The sequence below is a fragment of the Alnus glutinosa genome, chromosome 4 (assembly GCF_958979055.1).
Source record: "Alnus glutinosa chromosome 4, dhAlnGlut1.1, whole genome shotgun sequence".
Lineage (NCBI taxonomy): Eukaryota > Viridiplantae > Streptophyta > Magnoliopsida > Fagales > Betulaceae > Alnus > Alnus glutinosa.
In genome coordinates, this window is record NC_084889.1 from 8520519 (window position 1) to 8539709 (window position 19191).

A 19191-nucleotide genomic window follows, 5' to 3' on the forward strand; every position below is an offset into this window, starting at 1 on the left:
TTCCACGTCTTTTGCTTTGCTTCCCTCTTCAGATGGTGCACTACAGCTTCCCCCAATTCATCTTCCAAACCAACATTCAGGGAGACAACTCTGCTCTCTGCCCTATACTACACTATTTTTACCATTTACACACCCCCCCGCCCCAGGCCCCAGGCCCCAGGCCCCAGGCCCCAACCTATATTATATTATATATACTACTGTAATTCTCCACAAATTTTACCAATGCTTCTTTTTTTTTTTTAATCTATTTACCAGAAATATTTGGTTTCATTTTATGTATATATCTTTTGTCCAAATGCAATGCTAATCTTCTTATCCATTTGTGAGAAATATTTGTTTCATTCTCATTATTTATTTATTTTATTTTATTTTTGTCTATTTCCTTGTGTAAATTCACCTTTGCATTTGTGAAACTCACGTGTGTATTCCAAAAATTTAATGGTAATTTTTTTTTTTTTAAAAAAAATATGGACAAGTGAGACATCAAACACATCTCATCTATTTATTATACTTATTAATATTCGTTAATAATGAGTATTGTAAGTGGCTTTTTTTTTTTTTTAAGTAGTTAATATAAGAAGTCACTTGAAACACGTCACGTTAACCATTGTAAAATAAGTGTGATAAATTGGTTAGTGAGTGAAAAATAGTATTACTCATTTTTAATTGTTTTTTGTTTTAAGTTTGACAAAAAAAAATTTAAAAAAAAAATTTAAAAAATATATATATATATATATATTAGCAAACAACTCAAGAGGACATATCTTTTATAAAACTTTTTATGCATTTTTATATGAATATTTTGATAAAACAAAAGTTTAATTTTACAGGTGTAAAACCACTGGTTTGTAAGGAGAAACTATATTTACCCCACTCTAATTCTTTTTTTCTTTTTCATTGCCCCCAGTAATTAATTTTTTGCGGCGTATCTCAATCTATACCATTTGTGTTGCCATATCCAACTCATGTGACATAAAATAATAAAAATACACTATATCAAATAAAAAAATAAAAAGAATGCAAGCCATTTTTTATCTTATAGATAGAGGGTATTTATGTCATTTTGGGTTGTAGAAATGAGATATTGCAACTCCAATTGTTATATTGGGGTATATTACAAAAATTGAAACATTGGAGAGGACATTGTAAAAAAGATGTTAGTTAAATGGGATAAATGTAATTAATCCAATTTATTATTTGAAAAAGCAAAAAAAAGAGTTATCGTGTGACTTCAATGGAGAAGAGGCGTGGTTGCGTAACCATCCCTTTCATAGTCAGAGTTATCCTTGATTACCCGATTTTTTGTGTAAATTTTTGAATTTTGAGACAATTTTAAGAAGTTAAAGAACTACCAAGGGCACCAAATATTTTATTAGGATATGAGTTCTAAAATGATGTAGAATTTATTTATTGGTACTGGTAGTACTTCTTTTTATTAATTTTTTCGATCATATTCAACGAATAAGCTATACCCGTAGAACTATTTGGTTGGCTTGCATGGATCTTGAATCAAGGACTTGGCGCGAGGGCATTGGGTAATTTTTTTTCATTTTATATATATATACACTAATTAACCTCATGTGCCAATATATGAAAAAGAAATAATAAGTTGTGTTTATATCATTAAAAATAAAAAATTTTGGGAGCGAAAATAAAACAATGAAGAATAAAAACTAAAAGAAAAAAATGAAGGGCGGGCCAGAATGAACCGCTCTTAATTGGGTCCATCTTTCTTTGACACAAGCCTGACCCTTTATGGTGTCAGATTCACCCGACCTAATCTGCTTCTTCCTTTTTCTTTTTCTTTTTTCTTTTTTTTTTAATTACTAATAAATAAAAAAACCTTTTCCCTTTTTTCTTATATGACTTCCAACTTTAGTAATTTCAATTATTATACTTTACGTAATTTTCAGAACACAGTTTTTCTTGTTTTGTTTTTTTTTTTTTTTTAATAAATATAAGTTCTCATATTTTAATGTGAAATAAAATAAGAGCAAAGGAAAAATAAGTATTATATAAGATAGTTCATTAAGAATCAAATTTGGTCATTTCATTTTTCTATTGTTGCATGGGTAATATCTCTTGTATTGAATAAGTTCTTTAAACTTAAGAAAAAAAAAATCAAAATAAGTAGTATATGAAAGTGTTCTTTAGAAGTATAATTTAGTTATTTCCGCTAGGGGTGAAAAGGCGGACGTTAATAATCGTCTACTAACCGTTAACTGCCTCGAACCAATAACCACTTAACCACTTTTGTAGGCGGTTGGAAAAAATCGCTCACCGCTTACATATATATATATACAAAACAACGTCGTTTTGATGATAAACCTAAAAAAGAGGTCTAATGAAAGCCTAACACCCAAGAATAGGTTCAAAATGTTCAAATTTAAAAGCGGATATGCGGTGCGGTTAGCTTTAAATAACCACTAACCACCTAATGCGAGGCGGTTGCGGTTATAAAAATATAATAATCACCTAAGGCGGTTACGGTTAGTAGTTGGAAGCAATAACTAATAACTGTAACCACATTTTCACTCATAATTTTAGCTCAGCATCATGCCATTTTCTTTGAATAAGTAAATTGTAGAATAAAATTAAGCTTTTGTTGTTATAGAGTATGACATTCTACCGTAGCAATAATAAATGAGTAATGGTAGAAACTATATTTTTATTTTACAACTATCTCACAATATAGACGTAATAGTCCAGACCAACCCTTAAATCAATCAAAGAACTAAGAGAAATATGACAAATGACTAGTGCATTTTCCTCCTCAACCACCTCTTTGATCAACGAGGTGTTCCATCCTATAGTATCCTGGTCAATCAGATCAACCACCCTTGCCTCTTCATTTTAGGGGTGTACAAACAGTTATAACCGGCGGTTATTGGCTAAAACCGCTAATCGCCTACCGGTTATTTCATTTTACCAACCACTAACCGCATAAGCGGAGGCAGTTATTTTTATAACCACCGGTTAGTGGTTATTGTCTTAATAACCGGCGGTTTTAAAATCGCTTTTCAATTTGGGTTTTGGGCTGGTTTTGTGCCTGTTTTGTGCCGAATTTTTGGACATTTTCCCTTTTGGTACAAAATTAACAAATCTAAATACAAATTCAAAATATTTATTAAAAAAAAAAATGCAAATCCAAAACACAAACAAATAACCACATAACCAAATCCAAATCATTACAAATCCAAAACCAAAAAATTACAAATCCAAATAAGTAAATAACCACATACTCCAAAACATTACAAAATACAAATCCAAATAACCAAATACTCCAAAACCATTATTCAAAAAAAAAAAATGCTCCAAAACCAAACAAATCCCAAAAAACCAAATAATCCAAATCATTACAAATCCAAATAATCAAATACTTCCAAAACCAAAACATCACAAATCAAAATAATAATATCCAAATAACCAAAACCAAAACATTACAATAACCCTTCATTGCATACATCTTTTAGATATAAAGTCTCTAGAAGTCCAAGGATGCTTGGGTCCTTGATTGAGCACCTTCTACAAAAGAAGAAGGTTTAGTTAATTGAAAAGTAAGTTTCAAAAATAATAATTGCACAAATGAAAAGTACGTTTCAACTAATTTGCAAACATTTACCTTCTTCATCAAAGCTTTCCACAAATTCTTCAAGCTCCCGAATGTCAATTGGAGTACTCCTTATACAATTAGTTACTTGGTTTTGTAGTTTTTATTTGCCTCAAAGTCTTAATTAGATCATTCTCCAGTAAACAACAACCCAAAATGAAAAACTGAATTCCTAGAATGAAGAAATAATATCTTCCAACATCCAGTAAATACTAAACAAAGAGCAATCAGAACATTATATAGGATATACACAAAGTTTAAAATCAACCCAAAATGACAAACCGAAACCCTAAAATGAAACCTTAAAACAAACAAAAATCGCACACAGTGACACTCTCTAAAAAAGCAGAGACAAAAGCCTTAGATAAAGCAAAATCGCACACAGTACACACCCTAAAAAAGCCGAGACAAAAGCGAGAGAAACTGAGAAAGAGTGGAGAAGCTTACAGTGTAGTGGCGGCGGAGACGAGAAGGGCGAAGAGGTCCGAACGGTGCTGGAGAGTGGAGGGGAGACGAGAGGCAGAGGCTGGGCGTTGTAGGCGAGCAGCGAACTAGACTGATTTTTGGAGGAAATGAATCTAAATGAGTAAATGAAACCCTAAACCTAAAAGATGCTTATATATGTTCTAAAAAACGGCGTCGTTTTGGGCATTCAGCAATGCTCAAAACGACACCCCTCTCCCAGCCTCCTAGGTTTTTAATTTTTTTTAATATATATATAGCGGTTATTAACCACTTTTTCCAAACTCTATAACCGTTAACAGCCTCCGCCTAGGCGGTTGACTGTTATTTATAACCACTTTTAAAAGCGGTTGTAAAGCGGTTATAACCGCTTCGTTTATACACCCCTATTTCATTTAGCACTCGCCTTGGCATGGCGATGGGATAATGTAAGGAGAAGATTTAGGCAACCATATATATTTATCTTTTTCCATTACCGACCCTCCACAAAAAAACCCTCCAATACCAAGCCCCTAGCTGACCATATGCTTTGCTATACAAAAGATTGCATGTCTATATATTTTCCAACCTGGCATCAAGGATAAAGCCACGTGGATAGTATTTTACCTTTAGGATCTTAATTGGCTGCCTATGACTCGTGATTTTGAGGTACGTAGTCGCCAACATTGCTTTGCCAACAATGTTTTATTGAAGCATTCTTAGGTTTCGGAAGCCGAGGCCCCCTTGATTTATTAACAACAACCTTTTAGACCATTTCACATGGCCAATGGTTCTTCGCTTCTTGTTCCTCTTGTCCCCAAAAAAACCTTTGGTGGTAAGAAAATTCTTCAAATTCAATCTCTGAATGTATCATTATCCCTTAATATGTGAGAAACACATACTATTAAAAAAAACAAATACTTTTCACATTCTCAAATGACACATGACGCTTTTAAATAATGGGTTCGAGAAATTCTTATGACCAAATTTGTAAAAAAAATCTATATAATTTTTAAATTAAAAACCCAAAACACTTAAAACAAACATATATTAATTTGTATTCATCGTAAAGAAATGTTGTAGTATCATCGATCCCATGACGTACATCAGGATATATCAGAATGAAGCAGAATATTCTATCTGATTAGCTGCAAATTAAATGTCTTAATTAAGATCGAGTCCGTATCATTTAAGCAACCATGAAACAAAATAATATAAATTTAAATCGCCATCCACTGTGTTTTATGTTCATGCATGTTCCCTGTCCCAACATCTATGCATGGCAAATCAGGCAAGCGAATTAAGATTAATATATCGTTAGTGCAATCCAAGAAGGGGGAATATATATATATGTTACAGGACAGGCTAGCTGGAGAATGGAGATAACGCTGGAAATAGTTATCAACAATAGCATGGAAAATAACGGAGGCAAACAGGGACATCAATAACGCGACGGATTGCTTCCTTAGAGCCCATCAAAAAAACTGGGATATTCTTCTCGAATATCTGTTTATACTCTCTCTGGTTTTTTTAATCCTCCCGGCGGCCAATCAAACACGTGTGCATCGATATCTTATTTTCTCGACTATAAAAAGGCCGAGATCGATCGACGTGAGCTTAACGCCGCATGAGTCAACATGAGCCACGAGAACTACGACCCTTCTTTCCCCGACCAACCTGTGGTCGACCGCTACCTTTCCGTTTGGGCTAATCTACCGGCCTTCCGGTCGAAGCCGGCCTTCATTTGGACCGAAGATGGCTCGAGCCATGCAGCCCTTACCTATGCTCAGCTCGATCACTCGGTGCAGTCTATTTCTTCTCAGCTACTCATTCCACTACAAAGAGGCGACACAGTTGTCGTCTTATGCTCACCCGGACTCGAACTCGTTGAGATCGTCTTTGGGTGCCAAAGGGCTGGCCTTCTGAGCGTGCCCGTTTTCCCACAAGACCCTTCTTCCGGCAAGCAGAACTGCCACCATCTTATTAGGGTTCTCTCACAAACAAAGCCCAAAGCTGCTATAGCTCACCGAGATTACATCGCAAATATTCAGCGATACATTTCTTCATCCTCCAACGACAAAAGGCTTGCAAAAATGTTGCAAAATCTCCTGTGGATTTCCACGGATGATGTCAAAGATAAAAAGGTACATCTAAAATGTTCTTCTAATTCGTTGTACAATGGTTGTGAAACCGGTGGCGGAGCTGCATATATATTAAAAGAAAACATGGTGGCTTGGGGGGGGGGAACCCCCCAAGCTACCATGTAGCTCAGCCACCGGCCTAGCTCCTCAATGTCACTTAGTAAATTTGGAGGTGTAATTTCAAAATTGATGATAGTTCATAGGGTATATTTTTTCAAAAATTTAATGTATAAGGAAGATTTTGGACTGGTTGTGAAATGGCGCCCTACACGTACAAATTTATTTTCACTTTTGTATTTTAATGAGAGGCTCACATTCATTCTTTTCGTGTACCGTTGACTGCAATTGTAGACACTTTTTGTATTAATTAGTGCGGACATGATATGTTGCATATATTTACGAACTTAATATATATATAGATATATTTTTTGTGATACGAATATAATAATATTGTGTGATAAGTTACTTCATTGATCCTGTTCTAAATTGCATTTTTCATATTTTTAGTTCGGCCTTCACAATAATGATTTTTCGGCTCCTCTGAGCGAACCGGACGAGGTGTATTTGGTTCAGTACACTTCTGGCGCGACTGGGATCCCGAAGCCGGTGCTTGTGACAGCAGGATCGGCGGCGCACAATGTTAGGGCGGCGAGAAAAGCCTATGACCTTCATCCAAACAGTATAATAGTCTCCTGGCTGCCTCAGTTCCATGACTGCGGCCTCATGTTTCTGCTACTGACCCTAGTTTCCGGCGCAACGTGTGTGCTAACATCACCGGCGGCTTTTGTTAACCGGCCAAGGCTATGGCTGGAGCTAATTTCGGAGTTCAAAGCAACCTGTAGCCCAGTTCCATCCTTCACGCTGCCACTTGTGGTCAAGCGTGGTGGGATAGACAAAGGAACGCTGCCCATTAATCTATGGAGTTTGGAAAACCTGATTATTATCAACGAGCCTATTTACAAGGCGCCAGTTGAAGAATTTGTTCGTGTTTTCAAGCCTTTTGGGTTAAACCCATCGTGTATATCTCCATCATATGGGTTAGCAGAGAACTGCACCTTTGTTTCAACGGCGTGGAGATCTTCAGGCAATGGCGGCAATTCTGCAACGTTTCCGAACATTCCCACTCACAACAAGCTCTTGCCTAGTGCGAGGCTGGCTTCACGATGTACGAATGAAGAGGAAGACATGAACATTATTGTCATGAATGAAGAAACACAAGAGCCGGTTGAGGATGGGATTGAAGGAGAGATTTGGGTTTCTTCCCCAAGCAATGCCTCCGGTTACCTCGGTCATCCTCCCTTGACTCGCAAGGTATTTATTAAATTATAAATCACCACTTATTTTAAAAATTTAAATTTATAGAACTTATAATTTGAGTTTACGGTCTAAAAAAAAAAGTAGAATTTAAAAAATAATAATTTTAAAACGTGTGATTTGAAAATATAATTTTTAAAAACGCAAACTTTTGATTTTGATATATCTTTAAATCATCACTTTTCGCAAAAGCTTAAATTAGTAAGAAATGATAAATAATTAATCATTTAAATTTATACTGTAATAGGTGTTTCAAGGGAGACTCAGCAATAAAGCGAGCCAGTGTTTTGTCCGAACAGGCGACAGAGGAATTGTCATCGGAGAAGAGAGGTATCTCTTTGTGACCGGCCGATGTTCCGACGTCATCAAGGTCCACAACACTCCAGAAATCCATCCTCATCGCATAGAAACTACAGCTTACAATAGTTGTCCGAAGCTTCTCAGAGGAGGTTGCCTCGCCGCGTTCGAGATCTCAAGCGCAATTGTGCTTGTGGCAGAGATATTGCAGAGAAGCGATCATGAAAAAGATACAAGTCTACTGTTGAGGAGCTTATGTGAAGGAATCAAGAAAAAGGTTCGGGAGGAAGAGAAGATTGAACTTGGGTCGGTGGTTCTTGTTAGAAATGGAAATTTGCCGAAAACTACTTCAGGGAAAATACAAAGATGGGCAGCTAAGGAGAAGCTCATGGGTGGCAAAATGAGCGTTGTAATGGAGGTTCGATTTGGCGATCATGCTAGTTTTCTCGCAGAAAGAGTAGTCCATGAAAGCAAGGGAAACTGTGGAGGGAGAGAAGAGATTTCTCTCTCACTATTCACCGCTCCAAGCCGTCCGTCATTGCTCTCTCTCTTATGACGAGAGCGTAAGACGACGACTTTCCAAATAAAAAAGGAAAATTGTAAAATAATATTTTATTTTTAATTATGAATTGAGACGTGAGTTTGTAAATAATTTTGCAATAAAAGTTGTATTTACCGAATTGCATGATATGATGGTACTTAGCTTATACTTAATTAAATAATAAGTTTTTACATTTTTAAATTCGAGATTATTTACAAAATCCATTGTGTGCCAAAACAAAGAGCAAGAGTTTGAATAGCTAAATATGCACGATTTGATTCAATCAACAATAGCTTATAAATGATAAAAATCCATTAAATGGGACTATTATTATTTTTTTTTTGTTTAACAAAAGTCCCACTATTGTAAGTTTTGGATAGCACGACTAAAACAAATAAGAATTAGTTTTCTTTCAAATTGGATTAGAGAAAAAAATTTCAACCCATGGATCATAAAGATTTTTTCTAAACTGGGTTAAAATAATTTCTATAAACATGACATGTGTTCATTAGCATGTGAGAACCACATATTTTTTAATAGCATGTGAGATGCACATACCTTTTTTTAATAAAATTTCTTATTACTTCGTCCCTACTATTAAAAAAAAAAGAAAAAATACATATATCTCCCTTAAACTACTACTCAATTGTTATCAATGTTTTCTCCTCAAACTATCAATTGTGTCAATATTCACCGTCAAACTACCAAAACATGTCAATACCCCTCTAAAACCAACAAAAAGACAAAAATGACCTTATAAATTTGAAAAAGAAATAAAACTGAAAAAAAAAAATAACTTTTTTAAAAACAAATTAAATAAATTAAATAAAAAAACGATTATTTTGAAAATTTAAAAAAAAAATGAAAATGAACCAATTTTTTTTTAAAAAAAAATAATAAATAAATGAATATTATATTAAAAAATATTTTTTTTTTTTTAAAAAAAAACAATTGTTTTTATTTTTTATAAATTTTTGTTATTTTATATTTTTTTTTAAATAATTTTTTTAGTTTTTTTAAATATTAATATTTTTATGAAATGTATTTTTGTCATTAGGGGGACAATAGTTCAGAATAGGATAAAAAGATTAACACAAGTAATAATTTGAAAAGGACATTGATAATGAGATGATAGTTTAAGGAGGTTATATGTATTTTTTCTTAAAAAAATCATACACTTATCATATGTTTAAGGGACACATATCACTTTTACAAAAATACATATGAGAATCACGCGCTCTTAAATATAACAATTTAATAGCATGGGTTGAAAGAATTTTATTTACCATAATTTGGAGAAAAAAAGAAATTGGTCCATTTCAAATAATTTCATCTTGAAAAGCACAAGCACGGGTAGATATTATGTCGTTTAGTTTCTCCCTTTCTTCAAACATTAAATACAGGTTCTTAAAGCTTACATGCACATATTTGCAGCTGCAGAAGTTATTGTTGTGCTTCTGGTAATTGTTTGCAGTCATCCAAGACGAATACACCAGAACAAAAGATTTAGAATAAAGAAAAAGAAATTGCGAAATAATCAATGATCCAAGCCCCATAAACCTTTGGACATGTTTTAGAAATTAGAATTATTCTAAACACAATCCGTGACGCAATCAAAAAAGTGTTGGGAGACTTGAAAGAAAGAAATTTATGCTCGGATGCTCCCATTACCATATTTATTGGATCTCCAGAATGTTTCTAATTCATTCCTTTGATATCCACCCTGCTTCACACAGCCAAAAACAGTCTTCGCGGATTGAGAGATCGCAGCAGAGGATGTGGAATTGCAGGGTAATTGGGAGGCTAAGCATACTATAAAGAGATATGACCTCGAATGCCCGTCTTTTTTAAGGGAGCCTGCAGAACCTATCCTTGCCTCCTCGAGTATTACCTTATAGAGTACAAGAGATTGAAGAAAGATGATATTCTACTGACCGGGTTAGTTCGAAATCGGCATATAGTCTGTCACCGAGGCCTCCTTAAAACGGGCAATATTGAACAAAATCAGAAAAGTTTCTTTCAAAGTCTGATCTACGCATCAAACATCAGGCCAAAATCGAATCTTAGACCAATCTCTCACCTCATATCTCACAAATCTAGAGAAATCCCCATCACCTCCTAATGTTTTCAACACTCCCACCCCGTAAGGACTAGCACACCTCATTGGAGCACCACCCACCCCACATGCTCTCATATTTAGTTTTCACCACCAATATTCACAAAGCCTCCATTTACGTGGCATAACGCCAAAACTATTTTCCCGAGAGAGTTCGATTAAACCGAATCAAGTTCCAAATCCCCAAACTTCCCGAGGAAAGCTAAGTACAAATCTTGAACCACTTGACTAGATGAAATTTATGCTCGTCAACAACTCCACACCACAAGAAAACCGTTTTTCTCTATACGGTTAGCTACTCCAACTAGGTTGGGGAAAATGGACAGAAAATAAATGGACAAATTGGATAGAGTGCTTTTAATTAATGTGATCCTTCCACCCCAAATAAAGTCGCTTCCATCCTGCCAATCGTCGTTCCATTTTTTTCCAATAATACCATCCTAAATAGATTTTACCTTAAACAAAGCCCCAAACGAAATGCCCAAGTATTTCATGGCCAAAAAGGGACACCAGGCTACAACCAAGAATATACTAGCCAAACCTCCAAAGTCTTCTGCAGAGCCAATAGGAACTATCTCTGACTTAGCTAAGTTAATCTTCAACCCCGATACAACTTCAAAACATAAGAAAATACATTGCAAATTATAGAGATGATCAAGGTTAGCCTTGCAAAAATATCAGCGTATCATCCGCAAATAAGAGACGAGACAAAAGAAGCATAGTATTATTCCTAAAACCCACTTAAATGTCTGATAACAGCCCCTATCCACCATGGCAAATAACATTCGACTCAACGCCACCATGATAACAACAAACAACAGTGGGGTTAAAGGATCCTTTGTCTCAAGTCAAGGGAACTAGTAAAGAAGTCGAATGGAATTCTGTTGATCAAGACAGAACCACACTGTAGAGATGCAATGAGCTATCTATCCACGCCATTACTCCCCAAAATGACATCTCATCCACAGATACAACATGAACTCTCAATTAACATGATCGTAAGCCTTCTCTATGTCCAATTCGCAGAGCACACCTGGAACCCTAACTAATTCTACCATCGAGACATTTATTTGCAATAAGGACAATGTCTAAAATCTGTTCCCCTTGATAAAAACATTCTGAGACCTGAATTTAACCTTCTCCAACACCACTTCCAACTTGTTAGATATAACTTTAAAGTGATTTTAAGTACGTAGCTCACTAGACTAATAGGACGAAAGCCCTTAATATCCATCGCCCCAACTTTCTTGGGAATAAGGGCAATAAAAGAGGCACTTCAAACTTATATGAGCTTGGAACTCATGAGAGACATTCATGACAATCTTCTTTTAGAACCTCCCAACAAGAATGAAAGAGAATCTAGAGAAAAACCATCAGGGCTCAGGGCCTTATCGCCTTTAGAGATTTCACCATCTCAAAGACCTCATTTTCCTAAAGTCTCTTTCCAACCATGAAGCCTTTTCAACACCAATAGAGTTAAAATTAAGCCCATCCAATTTTGGCTGCCAGTTGCATTGTTTTGGATAAAAAAAAAAATGTAGACTAGCATTGTATGCTCACATATTTCAGTAGTCTAAGGAGATGGATCCATTAACCACTAGGAAATCCACGATGTTGTTCCTTCTATTCGAGTTTGCCACAAGGCTGAAAAACTTCATATTCCTGTCTTCCTCCATAAGCAAAGGGCCCTCAATTTCTATTTCCAACCCACTTCTTCCAAAAGAGTAGTCATTTCCAATTCACTAGCAATCTCAGTCTTTCTTGCATTTTTCTGAACTAATAGGTATCTTTCTTATGCAATAACATCAAAATCATGAAGTTCAACCAAAGGATCCTTCTTCCACTTCTCGGCATTGCCAAAGACCTCTTAGTTCCATTTTTTACAATTCAAGTTTCAAAGCTTTTAATTTATTCGCCATGACGAAACTGTGGGATCCTTGAAAACTTAAAAGTCAACCACCATTGTTTTACCCTCTCTGCAAACCCTTGGTTTTTAACCACATATTCTCAAACTTAAAACCCTATGCTCCTAGTGACGTCATTATGGTCAAGCAACAAAGGAAAGTGATCCAACAAAACTCTAGGAAGCCTTCTCTGAGAAACAAGAAGTTAGCTTCCCAGTCAGGAGAGACAAGAAACCTGTCAAGTCTAAACCACGCCGGAGGATCACGGTTTATTAGACCGTGTAGATACCGCCAACTAGGGAGATGAGTGAAGCAGGTCAGAAAGTGTAACCTACCGCAGTACAACCTTAAGCTGGTATTTTCAAAATCTAATTCATAAATAATGCAGGAAATATAATAAATTCAAAAGGACTGTTGGTACTTGGGCATACTAAATCATGAGAAACTAGAAATCCAACCATATTCATCAAGTGTGGCAGACCACCTTCAATGGTTCTTGCCGCACTGCATTCTATTAAGTCCTCCTATAAGAGACCTGTTGACAACTTAAAATTGGTGTCATTTAACGTAGATAACAAAACTCTAGCACACACCATCTTTATTTAATCTCAAACCTGATCTACTGAATAAAAATCGACACACTGATCTCCAAAGGCTTTTACCGCCTGAGCTGTCAGCACCAGAGAGTACCATTCTTGCATTGCTTTGAAGTACATGCCCTGATTTATGGACACAGATGAATGACAGTCGAACTTCTCCTTTCCAAACTAAATCATTGTCCCCAAGCACAGGCGCTACATCACATAGCACGAAGAGGGTAATAAGCATCATGAAGACATGCAGAATATACCAAAGTATGAATGTTTCAAACCATTTTTGAATTTGCAACTAGCATACAGTTTTAGTGGAAACTATTTGGACAGAAGCTCAAGACTACCAACATTTCATAAGAAAGGCTACTAAATGAGATATTCCCCTAAACTGCTTGCAGGACACCATTATGTTACAAAATCACATGAACAAAAGTATGTAAAAGATATAATCTTCATGGAAAGAAAATGCAGTACCTAGGGTAGACCCAAACAGATCTTCTAGAATCTAAATTAGAGATGTCTGTGAAGGTTTTGAACAAAAAGACATTAGGAGAAAAATTAACTAGTTAAGAGAAGATTCAATCACGGATTATAGAATGAAGGTAAAACGGTCCTTGGCAACCAGGGGGCATCTGCACCCTTCCATGAGGTGGATTCATAGACAACATTTCTTGTCTTTATTTTTTCTTTTTTTCCTTTTTTCAGGTCCTGCTCACAGCATCAGGGTGAGAAGGGAGTCTAGCTTCTGGTATTGAACTCCACTTAGATATATACCTCTTTGTGCAGATTTTGTATTTAAGTTTTAAAAATAAAAAATAAAAAAGATGATTTCAAAAAGATCAAATACTACAAATATTGGAAGACTGCGTGCCTGCCAGAACAAACTATCAAAAAGAAGTGTTAAGAATGGAGGTCTTCAGAACAAAAAACTCTACAATAAGCATCAAGCCATGACTCTTGATACCCAGATCACAAATGCCATAGGCTTTGTAAAAATCCCACACATGCTACAAAATTTGATCCAAAAATTGACTCTCGTAACTTTGTAACCAATAAAATCCTGACTAAGATATACAGCAAAGTTCTATGCAAATCTTGGAAACAAACAGCTACCATGTTATGCACAAATTTAGAAACCTATAAGGATAGGCATGTCTAATAGAACAGGAATCTATGCAATAGCGTTCAGAAAATATATCAACGACAGAAAAGTTGACTGAACAATAACAATTAAGACTAAAAAAAACATCTGGAGTGCAGACAGACAACCAATAATCATTAGGAATGAAAATGACTGAAAAAATAGTCTCCTTAAAGCATCTAATTTGAATGGAAAAATAAGAGGATAAAGCTATAGTCAAAGAATATACAAATTGCACAACAAAGAGAACACGAAACAGGAAAGGAAATTCAAAGAGAAACTGAGGTCAGCTTAGATTCCACCTAGCTATATGTTCTAGCCCAATATTTGAGCTTCCATTTTCAGAATAAATCTTTCACTTACAGATAGTTACTCTATTTGAACTCTTCCATTGCATGTTACTTAGGTTCCACCTAGTACGTTGTTCTGGGCCAATATTGGACCTTCCACTTTCAGGCGGGCTTTTTTCACGAAAGGATGGTAACTTTATTTCAATTCTTTCATTAGATGTCCTTCGCCTTATGATGTGTGAGGTCCACACCTTGCTTGAGATATAAAGAAGAGAATTAACTTTTTCTTTTTATTTGTTACACTTGTAGCAATTTTTTTATGCATTCTATGTATCATTATCTATATTATCTGCCATCCTAAATGAAAATTTGATGTAGGACAGAGATTAGGAACACTTTTTTGCATGTGCTTATGGTGGGCTTAGGTTTAGGAGAATTTGTAGATTAAGTGTTTGAGATTTTAAGGCTGGTTTGATAGGCTATTTGGTAGCCATAGGCTTGGGGATTTTAAGCTTTTAATATATATGGAAAAGAGTTTGCATGGAGTCGTAAAGAAGTAAAGAGAGAATTTTTCTGTCCAGATAGTGTGTCAACAGTAACATGAACAATAATAGTGCTCCAAAAAAGGAGAGACAGAGAGAAGAACACATAAAGGTCAACACGCCTCAATACCCATAACTCTCAGTATTTCATCAATTGAAATCTGAATTTTTTGAATACAATGAAGCATATTTATATAGAACAGCTTCTTAATAAAAACACAATAGAAGACTAACATGGAGTCAAAGAAAATAGACCTAAAATACTTTAGAACTCCTAGAAAGTTCTAGATTCAGCTCAATTACCAGAAAATCCTTATTTCGTTGGAGTCGCAAAAGATGATGGAAGTGCCCCTCATTACGAAACTCATCATAACTCATGAAATTAAAAACCTCAATTAAGAATTGATTTAACCTAGACTCCTAAAGAGAGGACCTCTAAAACCATACAACTCTTGCTTCAATTGGACTTCAATTGTTAGCACTACACAAGAAAAGTTATATGTTGTCCAAACTGAAAACTACTCTAAAGGCAGCAACTTGACTTTGCTTTTTTTTTTATTATTAGTAAGTTACACGCACCCTGTGGGATCTGAACCCACAACCTCACCCTCCACCTTGCTACAAAGGAAGGAAGTACCGGAAGGAAGTACCATTTGAGCTAAAGCTCATCAACCAGCAACATCATAAATTCAAAATTTACATATGCTAATTCCTTTTCTTTTTTTTGTGAAGGGGAGGGGAGAGAGAGAGAGAGAGAGAGAGAGAGAGAGAGAGAGGAACGTATTGAAAAAAAATAGAAATTAGTGTAAACTCTGAACATTTTTTTAGTGGAACCTAAGTTTTTGTTTTTTCTTCCCCCAATTTACATGCAGACATGACTGCATTATTGTCATTTTCTGACAAGTGTGCATTCTCTCATGGTATAAGTGACAAGATAGGGGTCAAGATATTTCCTCTATATTTTCCAAACAGAAAGTTAAGATGATCATATGCCTTGCCATGTACTTTTGTGATTCTTCTTCAGATGGCTAGATTTCCTTCTTTTTTTTTCTTAAACATAACATGCCAATTAGTTTCATTGCTCAGTAGATGTGGAAATATAGCAAAACGCTTAATATCATATGATAATACATGCCAACATGCATGCCCAAGCATTTCTATTCTTCAAATGGCGAGAGTGTCTACGTAGGGCTAGGGCTGTTTTCACTTTCCTTCCAGGATAGATAAGAACATTCGACTGTACATTTAGAATACGTTTACAATACATGTCAAAAAAAGTGTAAACTTTAAACCAGATCAAAGGAATGTTGAATTATATCTTAAATTTCTATCAGCCAATGAGACCTGTTCTCTCATTCTCTTGATGGAAAGCTCTGGCTTCATTTTCAAATGCAACTCACGTACAGTGTTATTCTTCTTCTTCTTTTTATCCCCTTTCCTTTTTGGGTAGGTAAAGACACAACTCACACTATTACATATCACATCACATTTGACATGCATGCTCTTACACGCATCAGAAAAAATTTACAAGAAGCAGATGAGAAAAATAGTAAGCAATGCTACAAAAAAATATGAAGATTGTTTAGATACCAAAATATTTCAAAAAAGAGAGACATAAGAAATAAATACAGAGAGCACAACCAAGAAAGAAAATGACATGCAGAAAGCATGCTCTCACTGAGAATCGGAGGCACAATTGGCAAACAACGGGAACAGCTCTGTGGTCATAACAAGAGCATTCCCAACAAACAGAAACCTACTTGCAAAGTACGATTATCATCTGAAATGCAATTTCTTAAACGCTTTCAAGTTTTAAGCCACTATTGGCCCCTTCAAAAGCACAATTCCTAAGTATTGCCTAATCTATCAACTACAATCCAGGCACACAGAATTTTCAAGCCACAAAAATCGACATTCCACAAGCATCAAGAAATTAAGATTGGTAGTAAAGGTAATCATACCCAAGATTGAGAATGCTATTAATTGGATCCAGAAGCTGCGGCTGCTGCGTGTGCTGGTGCTGGTGCTGCTCCTCCTGCTGGTGCTGCGGCAAGCTTACACCGGCCGCCACTGCCGCAGCGCTCGAAGGCGCCCCCTTTGCTTCCGCAAGCCTCCACATGTACCATGATGCCACGGACCGGTATGGCCGCCACTTCTCGCACAGCTGGTCCATCTGGGACGGCCGAGGCAACTCCTCGAGACTGTAGAGGAGCTGAACACCTTTACGAACATTGAGATCGTTAATAGGAAGCACGTCCGGTCTGTGCAGCGAGAAGATCATGAACATGTGCACGGACCACGAGCCAATCCCATTGACCATCGTGAGCATCGTGAAGAGCGACTTGTCGTCCATATTTACAATCGCCGAGTCCGATAGAATCCCGTTTTGGTACTTCCTCGCGAGGTCGTGGAGGTAGCTGGCTTTTCGGCCGGAGACGCCGATTTGGCGAAGCTGCTGAGGGGTTAGGGCCAGCACAGTCTCAGGGAGGACCCCGGCCTCGCCGCCACAGAGCGAGATGAAACGCGTGTAGATGGACGTGCCGGCCTTGTAGGCGAGTTGCTGGTAGAGAATGCTTCGGGTCAGGGCCAGGAATGGGGTCTGGAACGTGTCGAAGGTCGGCGCATGGTGGAGGTCGATCAGGGGAGCGAGGAGCGGATCGGCGCTGCGGAGGTGGCGGAGCGCGATTTCCACCTCCCCTTCGCACGAGAGCGACCGGGCCACGATTCTCGGCGCAGCCGGCACGGCTCGTTGGTGGTGGGCGGCTTTGGATTTTGTTGATTTGATGGTTGCCAAGGGTTTGGGGGTTGTTTGGGTCTCCGCGACGACGATTTGAGAGGATTTCGGGTCGGGTGAGAGCTTGCGGATCTTTCGGGGACGGAAGGGGATTTTGGATGGTGGAGAGGAGGTTAGCGAAGAACCATTGGTTAGCTCCATCGTCGCTGGTGTGGTGGCTGTGGCGGCGGCGGCGGCGGTAGAGTCATGGTGGGGCTGAGTCTGGGCTTGTAAATGCGTCTGGGTCTGGGTCTGGGCCTGGGTCTGGGTTTGGGTTTGCTCGCCCATATGTAAGAATAGATTCAGTCGGACTTAGGGCAATAATGTCGGTACTAGTGGCGGTGGCGGTGGCGGTGGCGGTTTAAGGAAAGGGTGGAATTGAAGACATTGTGGGATTGTTTAAACTGAAAAGGGAGTTCTGAAGATATAGGGAGTTCTGAAAAGAGACACAACTCGGTCACTTTTCAAAGTTTCTTTCTTTCTAATATGAAAAAAAAAAAAAAAAAAAAAGAAAAAAAAAAAGAAGAAGAAGAAGAAGAAGTAGATTTACAACGTCACCACAACAACTGCACAACACTCTTCACATAGAGATGATAGATTTACAACATCACCACAACAACTGTACAACACCCCTTACATGGAGACCACACAACAACAACGGCACAACACTCCTCACATAGAGATGATAAATTTATAACATCACCACAACAACTACACAACACCTTTTACATGGAGACCACACAATGAGATTTGATTCTTGTACAACACCAATACAACAACTGTACAACAACTCCTCACATGAGGGCGGACCCCAGTATGTAGGACCCACCCTCATGTGAGGTATTGTTGTACAGTTGTTGTATTGATGTTGTAAATCTAACATTTTCCCCACACAATAACAACTACACAACACTCCTCACATAGAGATGATAGATTTACAACATCACCACAACTGCACAACAACCCTTACATGGAGACCACACAACAACTATATAACACTCCTCACATAGAGATGATAGATTTACAACATCACCACAACAACTGCACAACACGCTTCACATGGAGACCGCACAACACCCCTCGCATGACTATGAGGTGAGCCCCACGGAATCAAATCCCTTCTAATAAAATCCTCTGCTCTCTCGCTCGCCACACCACTTTCCTCCGAGAAGGCAAAGTCCATACGATACGACAATTGGATGTTCCACGCCCTTATACAGCGCGTGCATCCCGTGAATGATCCCCACCCCTACTTTTTATACCTCAAATTCTTTATTCGTGGACTATAAGTCAAGCCCATTTCGGATGGGTAGTGTCTTTGGTACTCTGAGCAGGATCGACTGCGCCCCTTGTAATGGATGGATCGACTTTAGTATATCTGTCATCGGATAGGATTCCAGCAAAAATATTTTGGAAGAAACTATAAGTATTTGGGTTCTAATTGAGGCCGTTAATTTTTAACACTACTCGCGAACACGACATTAAATT

General features: G+C 37.2%; 2 protein-coding genes across 2 annotated transcripts; one reads left to right on the plus strand and one right to left on the minus strand.

The window, feature by feature from the left end:
• Positions 1–5688: 5688 nt before the first annotated feature.
• On the plus strand, positions 5689–8359 carry LOC133866099 (uncharacterized). Its single transcript, XM_062302657.1, has 3 exons — positions 5689–6235; positions 6737–7503; positions 7754–8359. The coding sequence occupies exons 1-3, from the start codon at positions 5689–5691 to the stop codon at positions 8357–8359; spliced, it is 1920 nt and encodes a 639-aa protein (XP_062158641.1).
• A 4467-nt stretch (positions 8360–12826) lies between these two features.
• Positions 12827–18130, minus strand: LOC133865891 (alkylbase DNA glycosidase-like protein mag2). The gene is made up of 2 exons (XM_062302404.1): positions 16892–18130; positions 12827–13158 (listed from the first exon to the last, which is right to left on the minus strand). Exons 1-2 carry the CDS (start codon positions 17989–17991, stop codon positions 13137–13139), a joined length of 1122 nt encoding a protein of 373 aa, XP_062158388.1. The 5' UTR covers positions 17992–18130; the 3' UTR covers positions 12827–13136.
• Positions 18131–19191: the final 1061 nt, after the last annotated feature.

Excerpts from the sequence above, each read along its gene's own strand:
- LOC133866099 (XM_062302657.1), top strand. The coding sequence starts at position 5,689 with ATGAGCCACGAGAACTACGACCCTTCTTTCCCCGACCAACCTGTGGTC. Across the intron at positions 6,236-6,736 it reads TAATTCGTTGTACAATGGTT|GCGAACCGGACGAGGTGTAT; the intron begins GTGAAACCGGTG and ends CGGCTCCTCTGA. Across the intron at positions 7,504-7,753 it reads ATCCTCCCTTGACTCGCAAG|GTGTTTCAAGGGAGACTCAG; the intron begins GTATTTATTAAA and ends ATACTGTAATAG.
- LOC133865891 (XM_062302404.1), bottom strand. The coding sequence starts at position 17,991 with ATGGGCGAGCAAACCCAAACCCAGACCCAGGCCCAGACCCAGACCCAG. Across the intron at positions 13,159-16,891 it reads AATAGCATTCTCAATCTTGG|CGCCTGTGCTTGGGGACAAT; the intron begins GTATGATTACCT and ends TATGTGATGTAG.